Source organism: Megascapheus bottae, chromosome 25 (assembly GCF_031878675.1).
Source record: "Megascapheus bottae isolate mThoBot1 chromosome 25, mThoBot2.hap1, whole genome shotgun sequence".
Lineage (NCBI taxonomy): Eukaryota > Metazoa > Chordata > Mammalia > Rodentia > Geomyidae > Megascapheus > Megascapheus bottae.
The window spans coordinates 20,487,024-20,513,797 of NC_143533.1; the positions used below are offsets into that span (position 1 = coordinate 20,487,024).

Here is a 26,774-nt window from a genome sequence, read left to right on the forward strand (position 1 = left end):
AGTCCAAGGACAGTGCTCAGGCCCTGAGCTCAAGCCCAGGACTGGCAAAAAAAAAAAAAAAAAAAAGAGTGTCAGGTCCTTTTGTGCCTGGGCTGGCTTTGAACCTTGATCCTCACATCTCAGCCTCCTGAGTAGCTAGGATTATAGGCGTAAGCCACCACGCCCAGCTAAGAGTGATCAGTTTCTTACACTATAAAAAGCAAAAAAGATATATAGCCAGGTACTGGTGGCTCACGTTGTAATCCTCGCTACTCAGGAGACTGAGATCTAAGGATCTCAGTTTGAAGCCAGAAGTGGTGCTGTGGCTCAAGTGGTAGAACACTACCCTTGAGCCCAAAGAGGCTCAGGGACAATGCCCAGACCTGGAGTTCAAGTCCTACCACCATTAACAACAACAAAAAATGTACATACAGGATCCATACATTTGTACTAACCAGTTGGATTTAAGGAGATAGTCATGTCATCCAAAACGTCCAGTATAGTACATGCTGTTAATCCCAGCATTAGGAAAGTCTTCACTTTCTAAGGCCAGCCTAAGATGCATAGCAATACCTTGTCTCAAAAGAAAAAAAAAAGCCTAGCTACTCAGGAGGCTGAGATCTGAGGATCCAAGTTCACAGTCAGCCTGGGTACAAAAGTTTGTGAGACTCTTATCTCCAATTAACCACCAGAAAACCGAAAGTGGTTGCTGTGGCTCAGTGGTAGAGCGCTAGTCTTGAGCTGAAGAACTCAAGGACAGCACCCAAGCCCAGAGTCCAAGCTCTATGACTGAAACAAAAACAAAAACAAAACAAAACAAAATGAGAAGTCTACTAGGAACTTTCTCATAAGTCTGAGATGAATGAAGGCATCCTTGGGGACTCATGGAAATGAGGGGCCATCAACAACCATAGCAGGTAAATCTTCTAGAAAGAATCTATAATCAATCACGGGACAAAGAATCTACTTATTTATTAATACAATGAATTTCTCCCATAGAAATTCTTAGTAGCATGCTCGTGTATATAACATTTAAACTTTAGAACTGAGTTTCTTTGGGCACTGTCCTCCATTTTAAGTGTTTTTCTGGTATCACCCAGTACAGTCATGTCCTGAAGTTTGGGGCTGTCTCATAAATGTACAGTAGCAAAGCTGTATAATTGAGAGAAGTGTCTGGCACTTTTTTAGTTCAAAGATCCAGGGGTCACCACTGAGCAGTGGCTGTGAACTTTTGCCAGAAACTCCTGTAGGCCTGAGTGAAGCTAGCTGACATTTCTGACACATATCATCATTTTGATAACAGGTTAAATAAAGTTTGATTACTGGTTCAGATCCTCAAACAAATATAGCCTTCTTTGAATAGTTTTTCTTTTTTTTTTTTCTTTTGTTGGTACTGGGGTTTGAACTCAAGAGTCTTGTGCTTGGCAGCAAATGTACTGCCACTCAAACAATGTTCTCAGCCCTTTTCTGAGTATTACAGATTTGGGCTAACAGTATTCCTAAAAGAAGTATATAATTTCTCCCAAAGCCAAATGGATCCACTAGGTGCTAAACCCCTAATCTAGTGTAAGAGATCGAAAGCAGCAGCAACTTAGTCCTACTTGCCTTAAGTATGTCAGGTGTTGTTCTACCTCATTGTAGGCCTTCAAAATATTAGTGTATGTGGGGCTCTGATTTTTTTCTTTTTTGTCTATCATGGGGCTTGAACTCTGTGACTGGGCATTTTCCCTGAACTCTTCAGCTCAAGGCTACCTACCATCCTACCCTTTGAGCCACAGCAACACTTCCAGTTTTCTGGTGGTTAACTGGAGATAAGAGTCTCACAGACTTTAGTGCCTGGGATTGCTTTGAACCACGATTCTCAGATCTCAGCCTCTTGAGTAGCTAGGATTACAGGCATAAGCCACAGAGCCCCACTGAATTTTTTTTAATTAGCTATCCTGAATTATCTGATTTATGACCTTAGTATATAGTACTTTTAGTTGATCTTTAGTTTGAGGATAATCATAATATTGTCAACGTAGTATATTAAAACATCTTATGACTGGGTGATGACACACACACCTGTAATCCTAGTTTATCAGGAAGAACATAGTTCAAATCTAACCTGGGCAAGTTTGTGAGACACCAACTCAACAAGTAAGCTGGGCATAGTGGTAGTCTCAGCAATGTGGGAGGTGTAAGTAGGAAGATTGTGGTTTAAAGATAACCTAGGACACAAGCAAGAGACCCTATCTAAAAATTTAAGAAGAAAGGATTTAGGGTATGGTTCAAGTAGTAAGGTACCTGCCTAGTAAGCATGAGGTCTGAGTTCAAACCCCCATGACTTAAAAAAATTGTTTTTCTAGGTGTATTTGATCTAGGTCCTATTTGACATGTTTGTGGTAACATACTGGAGAGTTCACCGTGTAAACATAGCTTGTTACCTATCCCTGGTGACTGACAATGAGAACAGAACATTTTCTTTGGGATCCCATAGAATGAATTGGCTCATTCTTACTCTCTGAAGGCAGTAGGGCTTCCTTCTGTACTGTGTTCTCTTCATCAGATTCATTCTTCCACCAGCTGTTGTCCAAAACTTTGCAGTGTGTCTCATTTTCACTTCTCTTATTTTCCCTTTTCTTGTGAGCTTTTGCCTTTTGATTCTTCTACTATCCTTTCAGGGCAGCTTTGGAAGAAAGCAAAATGTTTATTTCTAATTTATTTCAGTCTCTAATCATGTTGAAGACTTTTGACAGTTGGTTATAAATGACATCATAGAGGAGAAAATATATATAATACTCTCAACTCCTTGTGGAATTTTGTCGGAAGTTTGGGTGGCCCACAATTGTCCCTGCCCGTTTAGACTCCGCAGGATGTAAAATCCAAGAGGCAGATACGGAGACTAAGAAGAGAGATGTCAGTGAAGTACCCTTGGCCAAAGAATTTATGGATCCCTAAAAAAAACTCCGGTAACACAGATAATTATTTTGTGCAATATTTATGAAAAAAATCTTATCTGGGAGGATAGCTCAGCGGAAGAACACTTGACTAGCATATTCAATCTCAGAGGTTCAAATCCTACCACTGGAAAAAAAAAATCCCTGAACAAAATGTCAAAATTTTAAATGAGGGTAGGATTAGTATCACCGATATTTGTTTGGCCTCAGAATCCTGTGTGGAGGGGCACTGGCTACATACTATTAAGCAAGGGGAAAAATAGAACTAAACAGAAATGTCTGCCACCTAACTTCAAGTCAAAATTTCTGGGTAGTTCAGAAAACCTCTAGCCTGAAATTGATTAATACGATACATTATTCAAAGAATAAACATGTAAGGATAGTGAATAATACCATATACTGATTGATGACATATTGCTATAAGCTAAAATTGCTAATAAGCTATCGTTGCTTAGTCTAGTATTGTTCTGCCTGCGTCATTTCATCTAGATTGTAAGAACAAACTAAATTTAAATTCTTCTCAAACCGAGTTTTCTGAGAGTCTTAGTCACAGTTCTGGGAATGTTCAGAACAGGGTCAATATCAAAACCCTACTTCTTCTGTTAAAGCTTTGACATTAGTAAGTCTGCTATCTAATAATGTTAAGAAAGTCTTACGTGATCCTCCCTAGTCTTCCTGATTGCCTCAGTTTCAGGACTGTTTTCTGCCTCAGCCAGAAGAAGCAGCAGAAAAAGAAACACTCCTGACTACTTTTATGATTGATTTTATACAACAACCTGGCTAGACTCTTATGTGTAGATGGTTTGATCAAACGCCAGTCTAGATGTTGCTGTGAAGGCATTTTTAGAAGTGATTAGCATTTAACTCAGTAGACTTTGGTAATAGATTACATTCCATAATATGTATGACTTTATCCAATCAGATATTATTCACTATACCTACACGTTTATTCTTTGAAACTTCTGCATATGTGATTCTTTGAATGTTGGCATAATTCTAGGAATTATCTATGCTTAACTCCTTTAGCAGAAACACTGGTTTTAGAAAGCAAAAGTATACCAAGGTCTGACTCAGTTAACTGTTGTTTGTAAGAATGGCACCTAGTAGTAGCAGTTTAATTAATACCTAGGTGGAGATTCAGCAACTTCTAGAATGCTAACTTTGCAAATGTAAGGCGAATCCTATCATGGGATAATAAAAGTGCAAAGGTGTTATTTTAATAGACTCCCTCTAGACCAGTCAGGCAATGGTGGCTCATGTCTGTAATCCTAACTACTTTAGGAGGCTGAGGTCTGAAAACTGAGGTTTGAAGCCCAGGCCAGGCAGAAGAGTCTGTAAAACTCTTATCTCCAATTAACTATGCAAAAAGTTGGAAGTGGAACTGTGGCTTAAGTGATAGAGCACTAGCCTTGAGTGAAAAGCTCAGGGACAGTGAGTGGTAGGCCCTGAGTTCAAGCCTAGAACTGATATAATGAACATGGAAAATAAAACTGGGAGAAAGTAAAAAGTCAATTAAGAAGTTAGAACATGGGGCCGGGAGTTTGGCCTAGTGGTTAAAGTGCTTGCCTAGCATGCATGAAGACCCGGGTTCGATTCCTCGGTACCACATACATAGAAAAAAAGCCGGAAGTGGGGCTGAGGCTCAAGTGGTAGAGCTCTAGCCTTGAGAAGATCCAAGGACAGTGCTCAGGCCCTGAGCTCAAGCCCAGGACTGGCAAAAAAAAAAAAAAAAAAAAAAAGAAGTTAGAACATCTAATTTAAAGAAATTCCAGCATGAAAAAAATGGTATCAAGAAAAACATCAAGGTATTCAGGAAAATTTCTAAGAACTGAAATACATAAATTTCCAGTACAGATTACATAATGGGCTCATATAGACTCACACGAAGATTGGAGTCACTCTAAAATGTACTTATATATGATCTGTATTTAATTTAAATATATAATGATATATTAAATTTTAATTTAAGAACCTCCATACTGATTTTCATAATAGATGTACTATGTATACATATGTGTATATATACATATAAACACCTAAATCCCCACCTCTCCCTTACTTGCTTCTCTTCTGTCAGTCTCCTAGAGGTATTAAAAATTTCAGTAAAAAACAACACTGTATTCTCAACATTCTTTTTTTTTTTTTCTTTTGTGGGTCATGGGGCTTGAACTCTGGGCCTGGGTGCTATCCCTGAGCTCTTCAGCTCAAGGCTAACACCCTACCCCTGGGGCTGGGTGTTGTCCATGAACTCTTCAGCTCAAGGCTACCACTCTACCCTTGAACCAAGCATCACTTCCTTTTTTTTGGAGTTAAGAGTCCTAGTTCTTTTGTGCCTGGGAATGGCTCTGAACCTTGATCTTCAGATCTCAGCCTTCTGAGTAGCTAGGACTACAGCCGAGAGCCTCTGTGCCCGGCTGTCAACATTTCTTTGCTCTGCTTCCCGTTACAAATACTACATATATCTTTCATCTTTTTTTCATTTAAAAGCCTAGTCCAGGGCCAGGAGTTTGGCCTAGTGGTAGAGTGCTTGCCCAGCATGCACAAAGACCCAAGTTCAATTCCCTGGTACCACATATATAGAAAAAGCACAAAGTGGTGCTGTGGCTCAAGTGGTTGAGCTCTAGCCTTGAAGAAGCTCAAAGACAGTGCTCAGGTCCTAAGTTCAAGCCCCAAGACTAGCAAAACTAACAAACAAACAAAAAATAGTCCATAGACAAGAAGTTCTCTGTTTTGGGCCAGGTAACATGTACATATGTACATTGTGCATCTACAATAATAAACAGAGCAGTGGCTTGTGCCTGGAATCCTAGCTACTCAGGAATCTGATCTAAGGATTGCCATTTGAAGCCAGCCAGGGCAGAATGAGACTCTTATCTGCTATTAACCACCAAAAAAACCAGAAGTGGCCCTCTGACCCAAAATGGTAGAATGCTAGCCTTGTGCAAAAAGACGCTCAGGGGCAGCATCCAGACCTTGAAAAAAAAAATCAGTTAGTTTCTGCACACTTCGTGTTAGGGTTTGCTGTTGTTGTTTTGATTTGTGATCACAATTATCCTACAATTACATTTTTAAACTTTTTTCTGAATATTGTTTTTACCAATTTATTTTTTAGTGCCTGACCTTGCAAATGTTCCTAATGTTTCAAATGATTTTTAAGTTGATGCTCTTAGCTTTCCCAGATATATGATAATATAATATACAAGTAAAGGTAATTTTACTATCTTGTTCTGAAACCAGGTGTTGGTGGCTCATATCTATAGTTCTAGCTACTTAGGAGTCTGAGATCTGACGGTCATAGTCAAAAGTCAGCCCAGGTAAGACTTCATCTCCATTTAACCACTAAAAACCTGGAAGTAGAGCTGTGGCTCAAGGGAGAGCACCAGCCTATCTCTTACCAGAGAGAAAATGCTTAGGAAGAGTGCCCTGACTCAAGCCCTAGAACCAGCACAAAAACATCTTTTTTGTTCTTTTGACAGATTCAGTCCTTCAGGAGTTTCTATAAGGAAAAATCTTGGGGCTAGGACAAAGTCTTCTCAATTGGAGACACTGTTTTATACATTAAATGTGGTATGGTATTTCTAAATTACTCTTTCCAAAAGCTTTACACCAACACTGTATTTTTAAAAGACTTGCCAGGAAAAAAAAGTTTGCTTAAATATACCATGTCTGCATTGATTTGAAAGAATTTATAAAAGGGGGCTAGGAATGTGGCTAAGTGCTAGACTGCTTGCCTAGCATGCATGAAGCCCTGGATTCGATTCCTCAGTACCACATAGACAAAAAAAGGCACAAGTGGCACTGTGGCTCAAGTGGTAGCGCTAGCTTTGAGCAAACTAAGCTCAGGGACAGTGCCCAAGTCCTGAGTTCAAACCTTAGGACTTGTTAAATAAATAAATCAAAAATAAATAAATAATAATAAATGAAAGAATTTATAACAAGTCCATATTCTAGGTGCGAAAGAACTTTGTCTTACCACTTCAGGTCAAAGTTCGAGGGGAATTCTTCATAGGACTTTGAACCTATTTTTCCCTCGGAATTAGTAAAATGAAAAGCTTTGGATCAGGATAATAAGAATCATGAATATAAAGATAAGAAAGGACAGAATACTCTGAAATCAAGCAGAACAATAGTGCAAAGACAGCACTAGCTAATGGCAAGAGAAGGGAGGGAGGACAGGAGTTGGGGACTCGGCTTACAGAGGAACGCAGGAGCCTCTGCCAGGAGTTGGCTCCTATTTTTGACAACAGCTGTAGAACTGGAGAACTTCTGCATACTATGCACATTATTTTTTTTAAAACCTAGCTTGTGTGTTACATAACAATTTAAATGGTATGTTTTCCTAACTATGCTTTTCAACATTCATAGTATGCCTCATGCCTGGGGAGAAAGGCCAGTTTAAATTACATTCTGCACTAAACTCTTGAATCATAATGTTGCACTTTCTTCCAAAACTTTTCTCCCCAAGCCTTCACCACTCTTCAGAATTTAAGCTTTATAAAGAAGACCATGTCTAACTTTTTTTAAAATTTTTTATTGTAATTAATAAAAGGGTTACATGATATTTGCCAGATAGAAGGTACATTAATTCACATACATTGATACCCTTTCACATGTCTTGTTCATGTCTAACTTTTTATTTATTTTCATTTATTTATTTTTGTCCACCATGGGACTTAAACTCAGGGCTTGGGAGCTGTCCCTGAGTTCTTTTTCTCTAGGCTAGTGCTCCACCACATTAAACCACAGCATCACTTCTGGTTTTCTGGTGGTTAGTTGGAGATAAAGAGTATCATGTGGACTTTTTTTGGCTGGGCTAGCTTGGAACAGAGACTCTCAGCCCTCAGCTTCCTGAGTAGCCCAAATTATAGGTGTGAGCCACCAGCACCTGGCTGCTGTTCATATTAATGAGTGCTCTTGATGGAGGAATTCCATTTTGTTTTCATACTGGTAGCACTCCTTGACTGACCTGACCTTTCTTTTTTTCTTTCTCTTTCTTTTCCCTTTCTTTCTTTCTTTCTTTCTTTCTTTCTTTCTTTCTTTCTTTCTTTCTTTCTTTCTTTCTTTTTCTTTCTTCCTTTTTGTGGACCATGGGGCTTGAACTTGGCCTGGGTGTTGTCCATGTAGAGCTCTTCAGCTCAAGGCTACCACCTTACCCTTGAGCCAAGCCCCACTTCACATTTTCTAGAAGTTAACTGGAGATAAGAGTCTCAGGTCCTTTTGTCCCTGGGCTGCCTTTGAACCTTGGATCCTCAGATCTCAGCCTCCTTAGTAGCTAGGATTACAGGCATGAGCCACTGTGCCCAGCTGGCCTGACATTTCTACTGAGATATTTACAGCACTTAACACAGTATCTGATACACAGAAGACATTGACACAACCTGAGAGAATGAACAATGCTTTGTAGAATCTCTGTACAACAAAAGTATTCCTGAACATAATACAATTATAGTCCATAATTCAATCTTTTAAAAGCTTTCCTGATCCATCCCATCATGCCTCAGTCACTAAGGCCTCGCATGACAGAAAGAATTAACACTTTCTAATACTATGGAAAGATATTTTTTAAAAAATCTTAAGAGCCTTTGAGACATTCTTGCCATCTGGTGGCAAATATTTTCATCTACCAATCTCTCTGCTTTCTCTATGTGTAAACTTTTTTTTTTTTTTTTTGGCCAGGCCCAGTGCTTGAACTCAGGGCCTGAGCACTGTCCTTGGGTTTTCTCAAGATTAGAGCTCTACCACTTGAGCCACAGCACCATTCCCGTTTTTTTTCCTATGTATGTGGTACTGAGGACTCGAACCTGGGTATTCGTGTACACTAGGCAAGCATTCTATACCACTAGGGAAAACTCCCAGCCCTAAACTTTTTTTTTGAAATTTTACAATGACTTCAATCTTTGTGTGGGTCTACATACACCCATTATGCATTCTATACTAGAAATTTATGTACTTTGATTCTTGGAAAATTTCCTGAATATCTTTACTTTTTTCTCTACCATTTTGTCATGCTGAAATTTGTATAATTTACAAGTTAGAACTCTTGACTTGATATTTTACTTTCTTATGGTTTTGTCTCTCATTAAATTAAAACTGATGAAGCTTTGAAGTCTGGTTTAATGCAGATCTTCCCATATTAGTTTAAAGTTGATACACCAAGTAAGCACGGTTTGTTTTTTATTTTGTTTGTTTTTAGTCAGTTGTGGGGCTTGAACTCGGCCTATGCACTGTCTCTGAGCTCTTCAATGCAAAGCTAGTGCTCTATCACTTGAACCACAGTGCCACTTCCAATTTAATTGGAGATAACAGTCTCATGGACTTTCATGCCCAGTCTAGCTTTGAACCTCAATCCTCAGATTTCAACCTCTTGAGTAGCTAGGATTAAAGGCATGAGCCACCAGCACCTGCCTACTGCACATATTAATGAGTGTTCTTGGTGGAGGAATTCCACTTTGTTTTCATACTGGTAGCATTCCTTGACTGGCAGAGGTTATCCTTGGCTGTCTAAGGGTGAATCAACAGGCATAAAATATCAGTAGAAAAATATGAATACACTTTAGAGATCTGATGTAACAGGGGACAAAAATGTATCATACATTTACTTAAAATTTTGCTGAGGACAGATTTCACCTTAAATGTTCCTATCACAGTCAGTAAAATGTAAACAAAACACATCAGTGAGACCAACAGCAGGTGAGGTGTGTAGGAGGTTGGGCTGGTCAGTGTCAGATGAGGTTAAGAAGGCTGGAGATGGGCCCGAAGTTTGGCCTATGGTACAGTGCTTGCCTAGCATACACAAAGACCCTGGGTTCGATTTCTCAGTACCATATACATAACAAAAAGCTAGAAGTGGTGTTGTAGCTCAAATGTTAGAGCACTAGCCTTAAGGAAAGCCAAAGGACAGTGATCAGGCTGAGTTCAATCTTCCCCAGCACCGGAAAAGAAAAAAAAAGACTGGAGATCCCCCTGACCATATCCACTGAGCTGGTACATTTTCCCAACAGGGCATTTCCTAATTGTCTGTGGGTTGAAGATGGTAAGTAAGCCTAGCTACCAATATTCTCAGAGCTGACTGGATATAGGAATTAGGATGTCACCATCTAACACTGGCTTTCACGGAATTCCCATTCTCAGTACAGAATCCTTACCAGCAGCTATGCCGCAGATTTTTGTTTCTCACTTTCTCCCTCTGGAAACATCTAATATTACACTTAAACTTGGCAGGGAAGGGGCGCTCTAGGAATTGGCTTGCTTTGGACTTCCCTAATAGTTTAGTGTTTAGCAGTTACCACTCTGCTAAGTTAGCATCCACTTTTCCACCTGCTCTACAACTTCAAAAATATGCTCACTGTTGTCATCTTACCCAGTTTCTTAATCCTTTATCCTCAGGACCTACGCACTGTCCCTGAGTTTCTTTCACTCAAGGCTAGCATCTACCACTTGAGCCACAGCACCACTTCTGGCTCTTTCTGTATATGTGGTACTGAGGAACCGAACCCAGGGCTTCCATGCCTAGGCAAGCACTTTACCAGTAAGCCACATTCTCAGCCAAGCTAGACAGTGTTGATTTTTTAAGATCTGCTGTCAGGAACCCCAAAATGAACCACTTCTTCATCACCCACGACATGGAATGGGACAGAATGGAATGGGACTAATCTGGAGGAATTTCTTGGAAGAAATGTTATCAGTAACTGGTGGTCAACACCTGATCAGAGAGAAGGTGACTAAGGAAAAAGCATTGTAGAGGAAGAGAGTGAGGTCAGAGGTATAAAATTAGTTGAATTGGGCCTGGAGTTTGCCTAGTGGTAGAGTGCTTGCCTAGCATGCACGAAGACCCAAATTTAAAATTAACTGGGCATTTTGTATTTCTAGTTGCTAAAAACCAGGCATCTATAGAACCAGATTGTAGAGGACTGTAATATATGCTAAGGAATTTAGACTTCACTCCATGGTTAGTATGGATTTGTGGAGGATTCTGGCACTCAACTGTGACATTTTGTAAAGTGGTATTTAAGATTAGCAAGAAGACAAAGGCAATGGTCCAGGTAGAAAATTCTGAAATCTAAGACTAGCATGGTGGCAGAAGGAAAAAAGGACAAGCTCTAGTTGCTTGTTAAATATAAAATTCAATATGATAGAGTTTCAGACCAGATGGCTGAGAGAATGCAGCTACTGATGCAAAGAAGTGTCTAAAGGAAGAACTGCTTTGAAAAAAAATTGTCCTTGCAAATGATTCCTTTAAGTGAATTTTACAGTAGGCAAAATAATAACACTTTCTGCCAGATTCTGCATGGGTAGAGCATTTTTATTTTATTTATTTTGTTCATTATAGGGCTTGAACCCTGGGCCTGAGCTCTGTCTCTGAGCTCTTCAGCTCAAGGCTACCCTACCCCTTGAGCCACAGTGCTACTTCCACTAGATTGGTTTGTTTTTAAGATTATGTAGCCCCAATGTGCTCTTGAATCCAGTGTGTTGGGATTACAGATATGTGCCATCATAATTAGCTTGGGTGAGGAATTTCACTTCCACACAGCCAGCCTGCTAGGCATTCTGATATCACCAGCAGGTGGCAGTCAATGATTACAAACAGGCCACTGAAGTCTAGATGACTCCACTGACTCTCTGATTAGAGAACTAGAATCAAACCACATAGAGGTTGTTACATAAACTATAATTGCTGAAGGTTGAGAATAAGCCAAAAAGGAGAAAAAAAATCTACAAAGAGGATAATAGAATGGGAGAGAGCTGTGGAGTATCTCTGGCAGAGGAGCAGCCCAGAAAAACAACTATGAAGCTTCAGTGTGACTATCACTTATAACACTATAATTGAATATTCTTCTAGAGACAGAGAACTTAAGGATGAAGAAAAATCCTCGAAAATTATGCAACTATAATATTCTAATAAGCCTTATCTACAAAGCTCAGGAGGTCAGAATTATCCTAACGGAACTGAGAATCACTGAAGAGTTTCAAGCTTCCAGATGGGCCATGCTGGTGGCAGTGATGGCGAGTTTAGAAAAGGCCAGTTGAGGAGACAGTTGTGGTAATCCCAGAAACAAAGAATAAGTAGAGGAGGAGAAAGGAACGGGTGGTAAAACAATCAGTAGAATGTGGAGAGAAAGATAGGATGGGAGATGAACATAGGGCTTTTACAAAGTGCCTGGGAAAGCTGATATTTATAAAACATTGAATGTATGAAGTGTAGAGAGGAAGTATGAGGTTATTTTGTCTTTGTATACCCACAATGTAACTCAGATTTAACAGAATAGATGTACTAAATACTAAGTATGTTGATTTGATTTTTTTAAACCAGTCCTGGGACTTGAACTCAGGGCCTGGACACTGTCCTTGGACACTTTTGCTCAAGGCTAGTGCTCTACCACTTGAGCCACAGCACCACTTCTGGCTCTATATATATGGTACTGAGGAATCGAATCCAGGACTTCGTGCATGCTAGGCAAGCAGCAAGCAGTCTACCACTAAGTTATGCTCCTGGCCCTTGATTTTTTTTTTTGGGGGGGGGGGTGGTCATGGGGCTTGAACTTGGCCTGGGCGCTGTCCCTGAGCTCCTCAGCTCAAGGCTACTGTCCTACCTTGAGTCAAGCCCCACTTCCTGTTTTCTACAGGTTTATTGGAGATCAGAGTCTCAGGTCCTTTTGTGCCTGGGCTGGCTTTGAACCTTGATCCTCAAATCTCAGCCTCCTGAGTAGCTAGGATTACAGGCATGCACCACCACACCTGGCTTGAGTTGATTTTTAGCATACTAAGTTTGAGAGAACACAAATAACATAGGTGAAAAATTTTAGTAAGCTGTTGGAAGTTTAAATCTAGAAAGTTATGAGAACAATGTAAACCAGTGAAGTTACTTTGTAAACAACAATGTTGTTTTATGAATCAAGACACAAGGAATGAAATGGGAAGCAGAAAGAAGTGGACCATAGGAAAAAAATCCTTACAAATTCTCTGAATGTGAAAAACAAGATTTAATGATACATGGAGAAAACAGCCAGCCAAAGAGGTAGGAGCGCAAGAGAGTTTAGTGTAAGAAAAACAGCTGAATTTCAAGGGAAGGGTTGCTGAAACACAGGAGCAGGGCAAAATAAAGACTTGTTAGTGTGTGTGCATGGGATGTAATATTTTCTTAATTCATGCTAGTGCTAGAGGTTGAACTCAGGGCCTGAGTGCTGTCCTTGAGCTTTTTGCTCAAGACCAGCACTCTACCACTTGAGCCACACCTCTACTTCTGGCTTTTTAAATGTTTACTTGGCGATAAGTCTCATGAATTTTCATGTCTAGACTAGCTTCATACTGCCAGCCTTAGCTCTCAGCCTCCTGAGTAGCTAGGGTTACAGTTATGAGCCACTGGAACCACACTTTTTTCTTTGCCATCCTTCCCTAACATGCTACTCTTTTTCCCTTGCTCCACTAGCATGGCACTCCTGATAAAGCATTAACATAAAAATTGACCTCAGGCTGGGAGTGTTGCGTAGTGGTGGAGTGCCTACCCAGTATGCATGAAGCCCTGGGTTCGATTCCTCAGTACCACATACACAGAAACAGCTGGAAGTGGTACTATGGCTCAAGTGGTAGAAAGCTAGCCTTGAGAAAAGCCAAGGTCAATGCCCAGGCCCTGAGTTCAACCCCAGGGAAAGCAAAAAAAAAAAAAAAAAAAGTCCTTAGGTTTTTTTCCCTAAGGATTTCTGGCTTAAGCTTTAAATCTACAGAGAACTAAATACAGGGCAATATTTGGCTGTAAAAATTGTGGGTTCAATTTGTTTACTTTATTCCTAAAGCAGTCAGTACAAAACCATAGTGTTTCCCAATGAAGGCAGAAGAAAACGAATTGGCTAATTAGCATCTTCAAACCATAATTTTCTTTCTGCCTGACTTACAGTACTGTCAAAAGCATCCAGTCTACTCCCCAATTTTTTTTTTGCCAGTCCTGGGGCCCCAACTCAGGGCCTGGGCATTGTCCTTGGACTTTCTCAAGGTTAGAGCTCTAACACTTGAGCTTCAGCACCACTTCTGGCTTTTTTCTATGTATATGGTACCAAGGAACCAAACCTGGGTCTTTGTGCATGCTAGGCAAGCACTCTACCACTAGGCCAAACTCCCAGTCCTCTACTCCCCAATCTTTATCATTATCTTGTTCCCATACCTATCAAGTATACCATTCAGTGGATCCTGATGCCTTACCTTCCATCTGCACCTCATTTCAATTGACAATAGGAAGATGTAATAAGCATGATACATGTGACTGCAAGGCAGAGATTTTTTGCCATCTTACTACTGGAGATAGTCCTTATTACCTTTTTATAGGTGTAGGTGGACTACTGAATCTGAATTACCAAACCATATTTTGATGATCTGCGATCTGCTCTTAAGGACCAAGCAAGCCTGGCATAATCATGAAAGCAATTTTTTTTCCTGGCTGTCCTTCCCACTGGGAGACTCCTAGGCAGCTTTTTTTTTTTTTTTTTTGCTAGTCCTGGGGCTGGAACTCAGGACCTGAGCACTGTCCTTGGGCTTTCCTCAAGACTAGTGCTCTACCACTAGAGCACTAGAGCGACAGCACCATTTCTGGCTTTTCTATGTATGTGGTACTGAGGAATCAAACCTTGGTCTTCGTGCATACTAGGCAAGCACTCTACCACTAGGCCAAACTCCTGGCCCCAGCTTTTTTTTTTTTTTTTTTTTTGCCAGTCCTGGGGCTTGAATTCAGGGCCTGGGGACTGCCCCTGGACACTTTTTGCTCAAGGCCAGCACTATACCACTTGAGCTACAGCACCATTCTGGCTTTTTCTGTATATGTAGTACCTAGGAATCGTACCCAGAGCTTCCTGAATGCTAGATGAGCACTCTACCACTAGGCTATGCTCCTGGCCCCAACTTCCAGCTTTTCTATGTGTGTGGTACCAAGGAATCAAACCCGGGTCTTTGTGCATGGTAGTCAAGCACTCTACCAGTAGGCCAATCTCCCAGCCCCCAAAAGTAGAATTTGAAAGCAAAAAAAGTATACACTCTTTTGTGATAATGCTTTATTGACTGGTGAAAATCTAGGGAAGAAATTGTGAAGGGAAAACAGATGTAAGGTAGGGAAGAAGCAGAAACAAATATAAGGCATATAATACCAAGATGACCATAGCTGCATGTAAACAAAACTGATAGCTTGTTCTTCCAGGGCATCTCCAGAAAGTACATATGAAACCACCATCTCTCAGAACCATCCATCAGAGACTGACCGGGTAAGCAATGCTGGCTGCTTTCTGTTTCCCATGTTTCAATGGTTGAGCTTTACTCCATTCTAGAAATTAACTAATCCACCCTTCTGGATTCTATTATGCAGCTTCTCCAGATAGTTTCTTGAAAAGTCAGAGTTTATGCAGGTCATTCTATTCCTGTTCAGAATGCTTTAGTCTTTCCAGTTAGTGTCACATGTGAGGGACCCTCAGTTTGAGGAAAGCAAGGAAGTAGGGGCTTCTGGCTATGGCTTTATGACTATAACAAGCATTGCAGAGGTTTCATCTAAGACTTTGGTCTAGTAATATATAGTGCCTGGTATTTAGTAGGTATTCATTAAACGTTAGGTATTATTTTCAATAGTAATTACTGGATTGTGTGTGTGTGATTATGACTGGTTTAACTTCTCCCCCAAGCCCCCCCCAAAAATCGCTGTTAAGTACTACTGTGCTCAGTCAGCAGGTAGACACAAAACCAGCCATATCTGAGTGGTTCAACAATGCCATGGGCTGTAGTTCACAGCAGCATGGAGAAGCAAGGGAGCAAATTGACATTGCAGAAAATCCACAACAAATAGTGAGGCAACTGAGCTGTTTTGCTTTTATAAAAACATGACTAGTGATAATCCCTTTCATTGTCTGGCTGTTGCCTTTAAACATGCTTTTAAATATACAACTTGCCTCTGAAACTCACCAAGGAAAAAACTGATACTGGATTTTGTTCTACAAGTTATAGCCATGTGGTTAAAGGATAACTTGCCCATTCACAATCATTGATTTGTTTCTGAAACCATAATTTGAGATTCTTCAAATGTCAAATGTATAAAGAATATTTTCTTTGGGATATCTGATATATCCCAAATATCTGAATTTAGTTACTATAAGAACATATCCTCAAATTGATGAATAATTCAAATCTGAGTCTTGGCACCATATAAAAGAGAGCTCTCTCTTCTCCATTCTTTTTATGAAGCACTTCAATTCCACAGATACATTGTTACTTCCCTTGAGGGACTAGTAGCTCCTGACAAGTGGAAACAGGATTTCAGCAAAAAAAAAAAAAAGGACACAAAAACTTGCTGCTTTATGTTTGTTTAAAACTGCTTTAATATTCTGCTTGGGTTTCTGCTTCAAATACATGGAAAGGATTTTTATAGTCTAGGGAAATCTACTGTTGAATTCAATAGACAAAACGACTTCATCTCTGCCGTCATATATCTCCATTTCAAAGAGCTAATCAAACTAACCTGCTAAATCAATTTTACTCCGAGAGAATTGGTATTTTAGCAAACATTTTTGTTCACCATAGAAGAGAATAATAATATAAGACAAAAATATAAAAGACAGCAAAAGAGGATTAACACATAGACAGATCAGGGAGTATAAGATTCTTGGAGTTTAGAAATAAGATGAGATCAATTGAGTTCAAATGTAACCTGAGGCAATGGATCCAAGAAAACAGAGAAAAGGCAGGCAGGAAGGGCTAGGATAATATAAGACTGGACATTATGGGTAAGAGCAAGGCCTTTGAAGTATGTGGATTAAGTGTGCAGAGAGTGGAGGAGAAAGCGGAAAAAACATGTAAAGTTCTTTAGACAATGCCAGAGATGTGATAAGTACTAAGCAAATATTCTAGCAAAAAGGATGAAAGGGTCATTATTTGCTTCAATGGTATAGCATGCCTCTCTCTGCTCATTCATGCAGTTTCCTCTCCACAGTGTCCTCCATAGTACCCCCATATGGCAGCCTCTCCAAGAACTCCCATCAATATTTCATCTTTTTATTTTTATTTTCTTTGTGGGTCAAGGGGCCTGGGTGCTGTCCTTGAGCTCTTCAGCTCAAGGCTACTGCCCTACCCCTAAGCCACAGCCCCACTTTCCATTTTCTAGTGAGTAATTGGAGATAAGAGTCTCATAGTCTTTAGTGCCTTGGCTTTGAACCGTGATCCTCAGATCTCAGTCTCCTGAGTAGCTAGGATTACAGGCGTAAGCCACCAGGCCCAGCTTATTTCATCTTTTTAATGGTTGAAAAAAATTGGATTATGATGTACATACCACAATTTTTTATCCATTCACCCATTGATCATTTCAACTTTTAGATCATTTCATCTTTTTTACTATTGCTAAGAGTATTGCTATGAACATTCATGTACATAGCAACATGTACATTGACTTGTTTGAGTATCTATTTTTCAATACCTATTTTTATGACTATTCTGTACCTTTGAGAAATTTCTATATCCTTTGAAATCCTTATTTTATATTGCATGTGATTAGATAAATTTAAATATATTAAGCATTGTGAATCATTTTCTCAGTCTTAGTCTTGACATTTGGAACAGGCAATTCTTTGTTGTAGAAGGCTGACTTAGACATTATAACCATCCTGATCGCTATCCAGAAGATGTCAATAGCTTCCCCCTGGTTGTAACAATCAATGATAGCTAGAGACATTGTTAATGTCCCCTAGAAAGCAAAATTGGCCCAGACTCTTCCAATGAAATCCACTATTTTAATGGTTCACCATAAACCAGAAGCACTAAATCAGAATGTTAAACAAGTACCTTTAAGAAATAAATATAAGCTGGGTGCTGGTGGCTCACACCTGTAATCCAAGCTATTCCGGAGGCTGAAATGTGAGGATTGCAGTTCAAAGTGGTACAGTGGTAGCCTTAAGATGAAGAGCTCAGGGACAACGCTCAGGCCCACAGTTCAAGCCCCACAATCAAAAAGAAGGAAAGAAAGGAAGGAAGGAAGGAAGGAAGGAAGGAAGGAAGGAAGGAAGGAAGGAAGGAAGGAAGGAAGGAAGGAAGGAAGAAGGAAAAGGAGCTGGGAGCACAGCCTAGTGGTAGAGTGTTTGCCTAGCATGCACAAAGCCCTGGGTTCAATTCCTTAGTACCACATACACACAAAAAAAGCCAGAAATGGTGTTATGGCTCAAACAGTAGAGTGCCAGCCTTGAGCTAAAAAAGCTCAAAGACAGTACCTAGCCCCTGAGTTCAAGCTTCAGGACTAGCAAAAAAAAATTTATTTATTTATTTATTTATTTATTTACTTACTTACTTACTTATTTATTTTTGTACCTGTCCTGGGGCTTGAACTCAAGCTTTTGTGCTCAAGGCTAGCTCTACAACTTGAGCCATGGCTCCAACTTCTGGCTTTTGGTGGTTAATTGGAGATAAAGAGTCTCATGGATTTTCCTGCCTGGATTGGCTTTGAACTTGTAATCCTCAGATCTCAGCCAACTAAGTAACTAGGATTACAGATAAAAGCCACTGACACCCAACTTAGAAGTATTTTTTGTTTATTGTGCAATCATGTTAAAGATTCTGTAGGCTTATATTTATCTATAGATAGATAGATAGATAGATAGATAGATAGGATAGAGATATATGTGACATCCCAAAAAACTTATTAAATTATCATGTTATTCATATGTGCCTTTAATTACATATGAAATACATTCCCTCACCCCCATCATAGGATCACATGCTAAATCACTTTTATAGAACACTATAACACATTATTTTAAAAGTGTAACCAGAAGCAAAAATTTCAAGATTCTTTTAATATGTTAATTATTATCTGTTCCAATAATAGCTCAGAAGAACCTAAGGGGAATTTTCTATTTGGTTCAGCCAAACAATGGAAAAATGAATGCTAAGTTTCATTATTGGGATATGGTGAATCAAAATGAATCCTTTACATTTACTATTACAAATCTTAAAGAGTTTCTAGCAGAATGGGAATCCCATGTATATAAATGTCTTTGCCATCAAAGAACTGTTAAGATCAATATTACTGTAAAAAAAATGGACCAACTAGTCTTAGGCACAGACAACATTGGTGTAGAGTTCACAGCAGTTAGTAAGGGCCATGGCACTGAATTTCTTGTCTTCCCAGGGACCAGAGAAAGAGGGCAGGTTGGTGCCATTCAGAGAGGTACTTGAATGAAAAGCCAGAGATACACAGTGGGTTAGATGAAAAACAAGGCAAGAAAACAATCATTAAAGTTCATGAATGGGCGAGGGGTGTAGCCAAGTGGTAGAGTGTTTGCCTAGCATACATGAAGCCCTAGGTTCAATTCCTCGGTACCACACACACAGAAAAAGCTGGAAGTGGCTCGGTGGTTCAAGTAGCAGAACACTAGCCTTGAGAAAAACATGTCCGAGGACAGTGCTCAGGCCCTGAGTTCAAGCTCCAGGACTGGCAAAAAAAAAAAAAGTGCATCAAATAGATTAAAATAAAGACAAAACAAAACAAAAGGATCCATCAAGGAAGTACTTGAAATGTATTTTCTCATTCATAACTATGTCAATACTACATTGTCAGGGAACCCTATATGATGTATCCGCTCTTGTGTCCAATTTCTAACCACAGCCCATTTAGATACTCCCTCCCTTTCCAGGTGTTTGAGGTAAAATTTGCATTGTAATGATAGAAAACTAATTTTTTCAAAAAATAATAATAAGGTATGAACTTAAGACCATTTTCCTCTTGAAAAAGGAAGTTACTTAATTAGACAAATGAATACTGCAAAAACATTGTCACTTTTAGATTAATTGCAGCTAATGACCCTCAGTATGTAGCTTTAGCAAATCCATTAATAATCCATATGACAAGCACATAGGAATTACAACTATTGCCGATCAATGATCTATCTAGCTTATAATTCATCTTTAATAGTACATCAGAAAGATAAATTTTGGGAGAACGTTGGTGCCTTCTCTGGTGGCAACTTTCAAACAAACAGCATACTACTTCACTAGGCTTAACAATCTGCTAACCATTAACTCCAAAATCTACTAAACAGAGAATAGATCACATTTTATTTATAACTTCCAAAGAGGCTTTAGCTCTGATTTCTCTCTAGAACCCAGGCTCCAGCTGGCTTGTGAATACCTTTACATGGTAGTTACATTAATTGCTTCCAACATGTCTAAAACTGAATGGGTCAGTAAAGAGTCTATCTCCTTTTTTTCTCATTTCTAGAATTAGTCCTCTTTCTCTTTGTGAAAGAATGGCACTACTTGGCCCTCCTTGCCCAAGTCAGAAAAAAGACAGCCCCTTTTCCTCTTCATCACATCCCTTCCTCTTACCTAGCTGAGGATCAACCTCACTGATTCTCCTTGGACTGGTACATCTTTTTCTTTACAACTACCAAGTTCCAGCTCTTACCATCTCAACTACAACAGTATGATTTTTTATTTCCCTGCTATCCAAATGGCAACCAAAAAAAAAAAAAAGAAAGAAAAAAAAAGATTTTTTTGAAAGAGAATAGTTAATGCCAGTATTAAAAAATTTCAAAGTCAACATAAAAATTCCTTAGTATCTCACACAAAGTCTTTTATGGTATTTCAGTCTTTATTGTCCTCACTTGCCTATTTATACAAGTACATACACTTTTACTTTGACAGTACCAAATATTCCATTCCCTCATATCCATCTATTCCTGTTATGTGTCATTAGTTTTCGTTAGTGATATATTCTCTTCATGTTCTAGAATTAGTTGAACAAATTCATTTCCTTTTTTTTTCTTCTTTTTGCCAGTCCTGGAGCTTGAACTCAGGGCTTGGGCAGTGTCCTTGGACACTTTTTGCTACTTGAGCCACAGCACTACATCTGGCTTTTCCTGTGTATGTGGTACTGAGGAATCAAAACTAGGGCTTTGTGCATGCTAGGTGAACAGTCTAGCACCAAGCTATGCTCCCAGCCCAGTTCATTCTTAAACTTATATAAATGAATCATTATTTGATAAATTCAATTTTATCTTTTTTTTCTTCGTGCCAGTCCCTGGGGCTTGACCTCAGGGCCTATACTCTTTTTGTCCCAGTCCTGGGCCTTGAGCTCAGGACCTGAGCACTGTCCTTGGGCTTTCTCAAAGCTAGATCTCTATACCACATGAGCCACAGCATCACTTCTGGCTTTTTTTCTATGTATGTGGTACCGAGGAATCAAACCAGATCTTCATGCATGCTAGGCAAGCACTCTACCAAAAGGCTGTACTCCCGGCACCCCTATACTCTGTCTATAAGCTTCTTTTACTCAAGATTAGTGTTCTACAAACTTGAGTCACAGCCCTATTTCTGGGGTTTTTTTCTTGATAATTTAACAGAGTTAAGTCTCAGACTTTACTGCCCAGGCTAGCTTTGACCCTCAATCTTCAGATTTCAGCCTCTTGAATAGGTAGGATCACAGGTATAAGCCATTGGTGCCTGACTCAATTTTATCTTTTTTTTTTCCCCTCATTTCTGTCTGAAGAATCCTACAAATTATTAGCCACTTAGGTATATCATTGAAGCATCATCTCCAATCTGTCTTTCAGTAACAATAAATATAGTAGCTTCTTGTCAGAGAAACAATCCTTCTTTTGCCTCTCTATTCCTCAGGACTCTACCCGCACAGATAGAAACTATTGTTCAGCCAGGGATAAAGAACACAGATCTAGATCATCACACACTACCCATATCTTCTCTCATGCACTCTACTCAGCCTCCAGAGGACTATCTATCCTCAAGATCTTATTTCTCATACCTCCAGAAGATTGTTTCATGGAGGACAGTATGTAAGAGGAGGAAGCAGGGTCTCAGTGATCACTTACCTCTGAAAGAGCTCTCTACAGCACATATAAGTTTCATATGTTTTGTTGACGAAACTTGCATTCAGGAAGGAAACACAGTCAGTTTCAACTCCCCTGGGGACATAGAGAATTCCTGGAAAAATCAGAGTATATAGTAAGGGGAAGACCTATTTCTCAAAGTTGTTTCTTGTTTGGTTCTGAATTGAGAACACTTTTGATTAGGAATCTTTTTTATGCAATTGTGAAATGGAGAATTAAATCAATGTTCTGAGAGATATCCTATCATGACTACCTATGTAAGTGATTTCAGCCAGGAGACCATGCTGAGGCACCTACCTGCGATACAGGCACTGACAAGGGATACACAGGCTCCTGTAAAGAGGGCCCTGACCACAACCTTAGAAAAGTCACTCTTCCGTTGGGGTGCAATTGATGCTGTAGACAACAAAAAAATTTAAATTGATTTCTTCCACACCTAGCAATGCCATGAGTTTCACTTAGAAGAATGTACAGGAAGAAAACCCAGCAGATAAATATGGTGACAGTCTCACCACTAACCACCCGAGGGTGCCAGTACTGCCCTGGGGCACATGTACAAACATTTACTAAAGATCACTAACTCAAACTTTGATTGAGTCAGGGATTATGCATATGACCTGTACTTCAATGGTTCTATGAACATATCCAAGATATGTCTGGAACTGACTCTGAGTTGTGCCAGGTAGGGACAAATGCCTAGCATGCTCCAGTTCAGACTGGGATATTAGAGTCTAGACCAGATTTACATGGGCCATTTTGAGCAAGAGGACTTAGGAGAACAACATTCACATAAGCCTTAGATAGGGGCCCGGGAGTTTGGCCTAGCGGTTAAAGTGCTTACCTAGCATGCACAAAGACCCAGGTTCGATTCCTCGGTATCCCACATACACAACCAAGCCGGAAGTGGCAGAGACGAGACACAACCAAGCCGGAAGTGGCAGAGACTGCAACAAGCGACAAAGAGCGAAGCCACCAACCGAGCAGAGCCAGGAGCAAGCGAGAGCTGGCAGGGCCGGAGCTGGCAGGGCCGGAGCTGGCAGGGCCGGAGCTGGCGGGGCCGGAGCGAGCTGGGGCCGGAGCGGGGCCAGAAAGCCTTAGATACACATGCATATTCCAATATTAGATGCTAATTCATAATCAGATATTAATCAGACATCAGAATTGGAACAATACAGATAGATATTTAATAGAAGGGAAAAGAGAAACTGTAATAATCAGCTGTTCTATCAGCTACAAATAAATAAATTTAATGGTTCTGTTCCAAAATATGATTGCCATAAAATGGTGATTTGTTTTGCCAGTCCTAGGGCTTGAACTCAGGGCCTGGGCACTGTCCCTGGCTTCTTTTGCTCAAGGCTAGCACTCTTGAGCCACAGTGTCACTTCTGGCTTTTTCTGTTTATGTGGTACTGAGGAATCAAAACCAGGACTTCATGCATGCTAGGCAAACACTCTATCACTAAGCCACAGTCCCAGCCCCATGCTGATTTTTTTTTTACACATTGAATTGTTTTTCTTCTTCTACTACATTTATTAATGAGTCATTTATAACTTGAATCTTTCAAACCACTGGGATCTGCTAATCATTCACCTGCCCTTGCCTTCCAGAACCATTCCACCTTCCTCATGCTATTCCTCCAACCATCAGCTTCATTCAACAATATCTTCATCAATATAGTCTAATTAAATATAGTCTAATTTAAAGACTAATTCCTCCTACAATTGGTGAACCTCAGCTTTTAATCCAACACTATGCTGTGCATGCTTACTATCTATTCTATTGCTTTCATTTATATTTTATATTTTTTATTCCTGCATAAATCTTGCTTCTATGAAGAGAGATGGTCAGTAGCATAAAAGGACCCGTGCTATTAATTTTTATTTATATATGTACTGTAATATGCATATATATATGGAAAAATAGAAACTGTCATATTTTCTTTTAGGTAAAATTAAAATAATCATAGTCATTTGATAAAAAGAAAAATTCAACTGAAGTTGACATTGTAAGGAACTCTATATATAATCACAAAGCATGATTTCTTTAACTCCAAACTAACTACAGCCTTGAGGTTCCATTTTACATCAGTTTTTCTATCTAATCTCAACCTGTATTAAGCACCAAGAACAGTTCACTACAAAAACTGAGATCTAGCTGGATTATTGGAGAGCTGGGAAAAATTAACAACTCACTCAAGCCTCCCAGTGTGATTCCTATGGAACTAAGATTGGCAAATCCACAGAGTGCAAATGTTGTAATGATTTCAGCTCTCACCTAGGGAAAACAAAAACAATAAGCATATAAATTCAATTCCATGTGTGCAGTATTATAATCATGATGGAAGTTCCAGAGTGCTTAGAGAACCTAGTATTTTCTGTTGTTATTCTAAAGAACACACAAAGAAAATGTTTAGAAAGTAACTGATAAGTTCCAATGGGGATAAAAATACTCTAACCACCATGATAAAGCCTGTAAATAAGGAGAAGACATAGGAGAAGGATGAATGAACAGGATAATCTAGAAAGACAAAGGAAGAGGAAAAGGAAATACATTTATAGCCATTTAATCATAAAAATGAAGAAGGGGGCTTAGACATCAAAAAAAAAAGTGTGTTCCCTGGACTGCCTTAACTGTAAAGACTCAACCAATTATATTATAAAGTTAAGTTACCTCAGGGGAGAAAGAATATACAGGCTTGGAGTAGGGAGCTCAAGTACTAAAAACAAGATTGCTAAGCAACCATGCTTATTTTGTGGTTAGGTCTGCAATCCTGGAAAGCACCTGTGGATCTGCCACCAATTTTTTTTTGCCAGTTCTGGGGCTTGAACTCAGGGCCTAGGCACTGTCCTTGGGCTTTCTCAAGGCTAGTGCTCTACCACTCGAGCCACAGTACCACTTCTGGCTTTTTCTGTATATGTGATACTGAGGAACTGAACCCAGGGGCTTCCTGCATGCTAGGCAAGCACTCTATCACTAGGCCATGCTCCTGGCCTTGCCATCAACTTTTGTATAGTCCTTTCTGTCTGTCCTTAGCTATTGATTACCAAGACCTCATGCTGGTTATGCTTTTCTGGACTGTCACTTACAGAAATCCACTGTTTCTCGCCCTCGATCCATTCTTCTATTCCAGAGAGACGTCTGTTCTTATATTGAGATAGTTGCTGATAGGCCACAAATTCATTAATGAAGAATTTCATTCCCACTATTTCAGCCACCACTGGGCAGTCTGCCCACTCCACACCCATCATAAAAACCACTGGCCTTAGGACATAGGAACAGATGACCTGAATAAAAGAAAGGAACCCCAAGAAAAATAAAGAACAAATAACAAAAGTGTCAGGTACCCATTGCCTTTTCTGGGCTAAAAAACTTTAGCCTAGTCTTTCTTCTTCTCTTCCTTCTCTTATTAATGCTTTCTCTTAGCTTGCTCTGAATCCAGCAGATATACTCAGCTCAAAGATTATTTAACCATGCGGGGGGGAGAAAACCAATAAATAAAATCTATACCTCAAAAGTGAGCCCGTGTATATTCACCAGTTCTCCCAGCCAGGAGAGAGTAGCATTGATGAAAGCCAAAATAGCCAAAAAGGCAATCAAATTTCCTGCTACATTAGCAACAAGAGCTATGGCATCTGTGGCTCCATTGCTGGCAGCTTCCAAGATACTCTTCTCTTTCCTATGGTTATCAAGTATGAGGAAAGAATATGTTACCTAAAGTAATCTCAGACCTTTAAAGAAGAAAAACAGCATTTCTTTGTAGTGCAGGAGGTGGGTAACAAGACCAGTGTGGGATGTGGCAGAGTTCCTTAGTGAGTGTATTAGTGGCGATTAGAAGCAGTATCAGATATAATGACCATCTAATTGCACTAATACCAAGGACCGAGGGGCTGGGAATGCAGAAGCTAAAGGCAGGTGGGAAGGTTAAACCAAAGAAGAAAATGAACATGAGCAACTGGAGACAGAGATAGGCAAGTGGGAATATGGAATCTCATTCTTTCTTTTGGGAAGCCTTGAAGTCTGTGTTCTCCATAGACTCTCTATTTCTAACTTTGCATCTGCCTCACCATCTCCCAAGTTACATCCCTCCACAGACTCACCCACGAAGCAGTTTCACTCCCTCTTTACTCTTGAACTTGGACTCTTCTACTTCTGGATATACCAACTTAGACAAGGCAAGAGCACATGGAGCAGCCATCACAGAGGCAGAAATCAAGGATGATGCATCAATCTGTAAGACCCGACTGAGGATCAGCATCACTGATCAGCATCCCAGCTTGAGCTCATCCAGGAAGGATCATGCGGCTGTGCCTACCCCAAAGGATATGAAGGCTCCCAACACAGTGCCTGCAATGGTGGCAAACCCTCCAGTCATCACTGCATGGATTTCAGAAAGAGTCATGTCTGCAAGGTAGGGACGGATGAGTAGAGGTGCCTCTGTCTAAACAAGAAAAGAACAGTCAAGTTCCAAAAAGGTATGTGCCTAAACCTATCACACACACATTTCTGACAGTGTGAGTGCTGTTCAGTAGACAGCCTGCAAAGTAGACAAGTTCTGCACTCTGTTCTCCCATCATCTTCCTCATTCCCCAGGCATCTAATCATGACATCACCTCATCAGTTTCCATGTCAAACTTTATACAATATTAAAGAAAACAGTGTTTTCCATTGCTTTCAATGTGTAAAACAATGCACTGGCCGAATGAATTTGTGGATATAGTGTTTGTACTGAATACATATTAGACCCTTATTGTATATTCATTAAATGAACAGCAAATCACTGATCTAAGCTATCTTTATGAATGAAAGAATTAATGGTCTGTAAAATTTATGAAATTAGGAAGGCTCAATTACGAAAACTACATTTAACATAGTAAGATTTATCTACCATATAATAGGTGCCACCTAAAGTAATGGTGTACTGTACGAGATTTAGGGATATTAATATGAATAGGCAAACTTCCTACTCTTAAAAGAATATAGTTTAGTCAAGCCCAGTGGTCAC

The 26,774-nt window shown here is 39.7% G+C and overlaps 1 protein-coding gene across 1 annotated transcript in view; it reads right to left on the reverse strand.

Moving 5' to 3' along the window:
* Positions 1-18,841: 18,841 nt before the first annotated feature.
* The window catches only part of Slc28a2 (solute carrier family 28 member 2), a 31,493-nt gene continuing 23,560 nt past the window's right edge, over positions 18,842-26,774 (reverse strand). Inside the window, exons 11-18 of the mRNA XM_090318426.1 lie at positions 26,085-26,210; positions 25,870-26,000; positions 25,280-25,448; positions 24,859-25,056; positions 23,965-24,046; positions 22,070-22,168; positions 21,755-21,866; positions 18,842-19,098 (exon numbers count right to left, since the gene is read on the reverse strand). Of these exons, the coding sequence (XP_090174552.1) occupies positions 18,981-19,098; positions 21,755-21,866; positions 22,070-22,168; positions 23,965-24,046; positions 24,859-25,056; positions 25,280-25,448; positions 25,870-26,000; positions 26,085-26,210 (1,035 nt within the window). The 3' untranslated portion in view covers positions 18,842-18,980. The remainder of the gene's footprint in view (positions 19,099-21,754; positions 21,867-22,069; positions 22,169-23,964; positions 24,047-24,858; positions 25,057-25,279; positions 25,449-25,869; positions 26,001-26,084; positions 26,211-26,774) is intronic.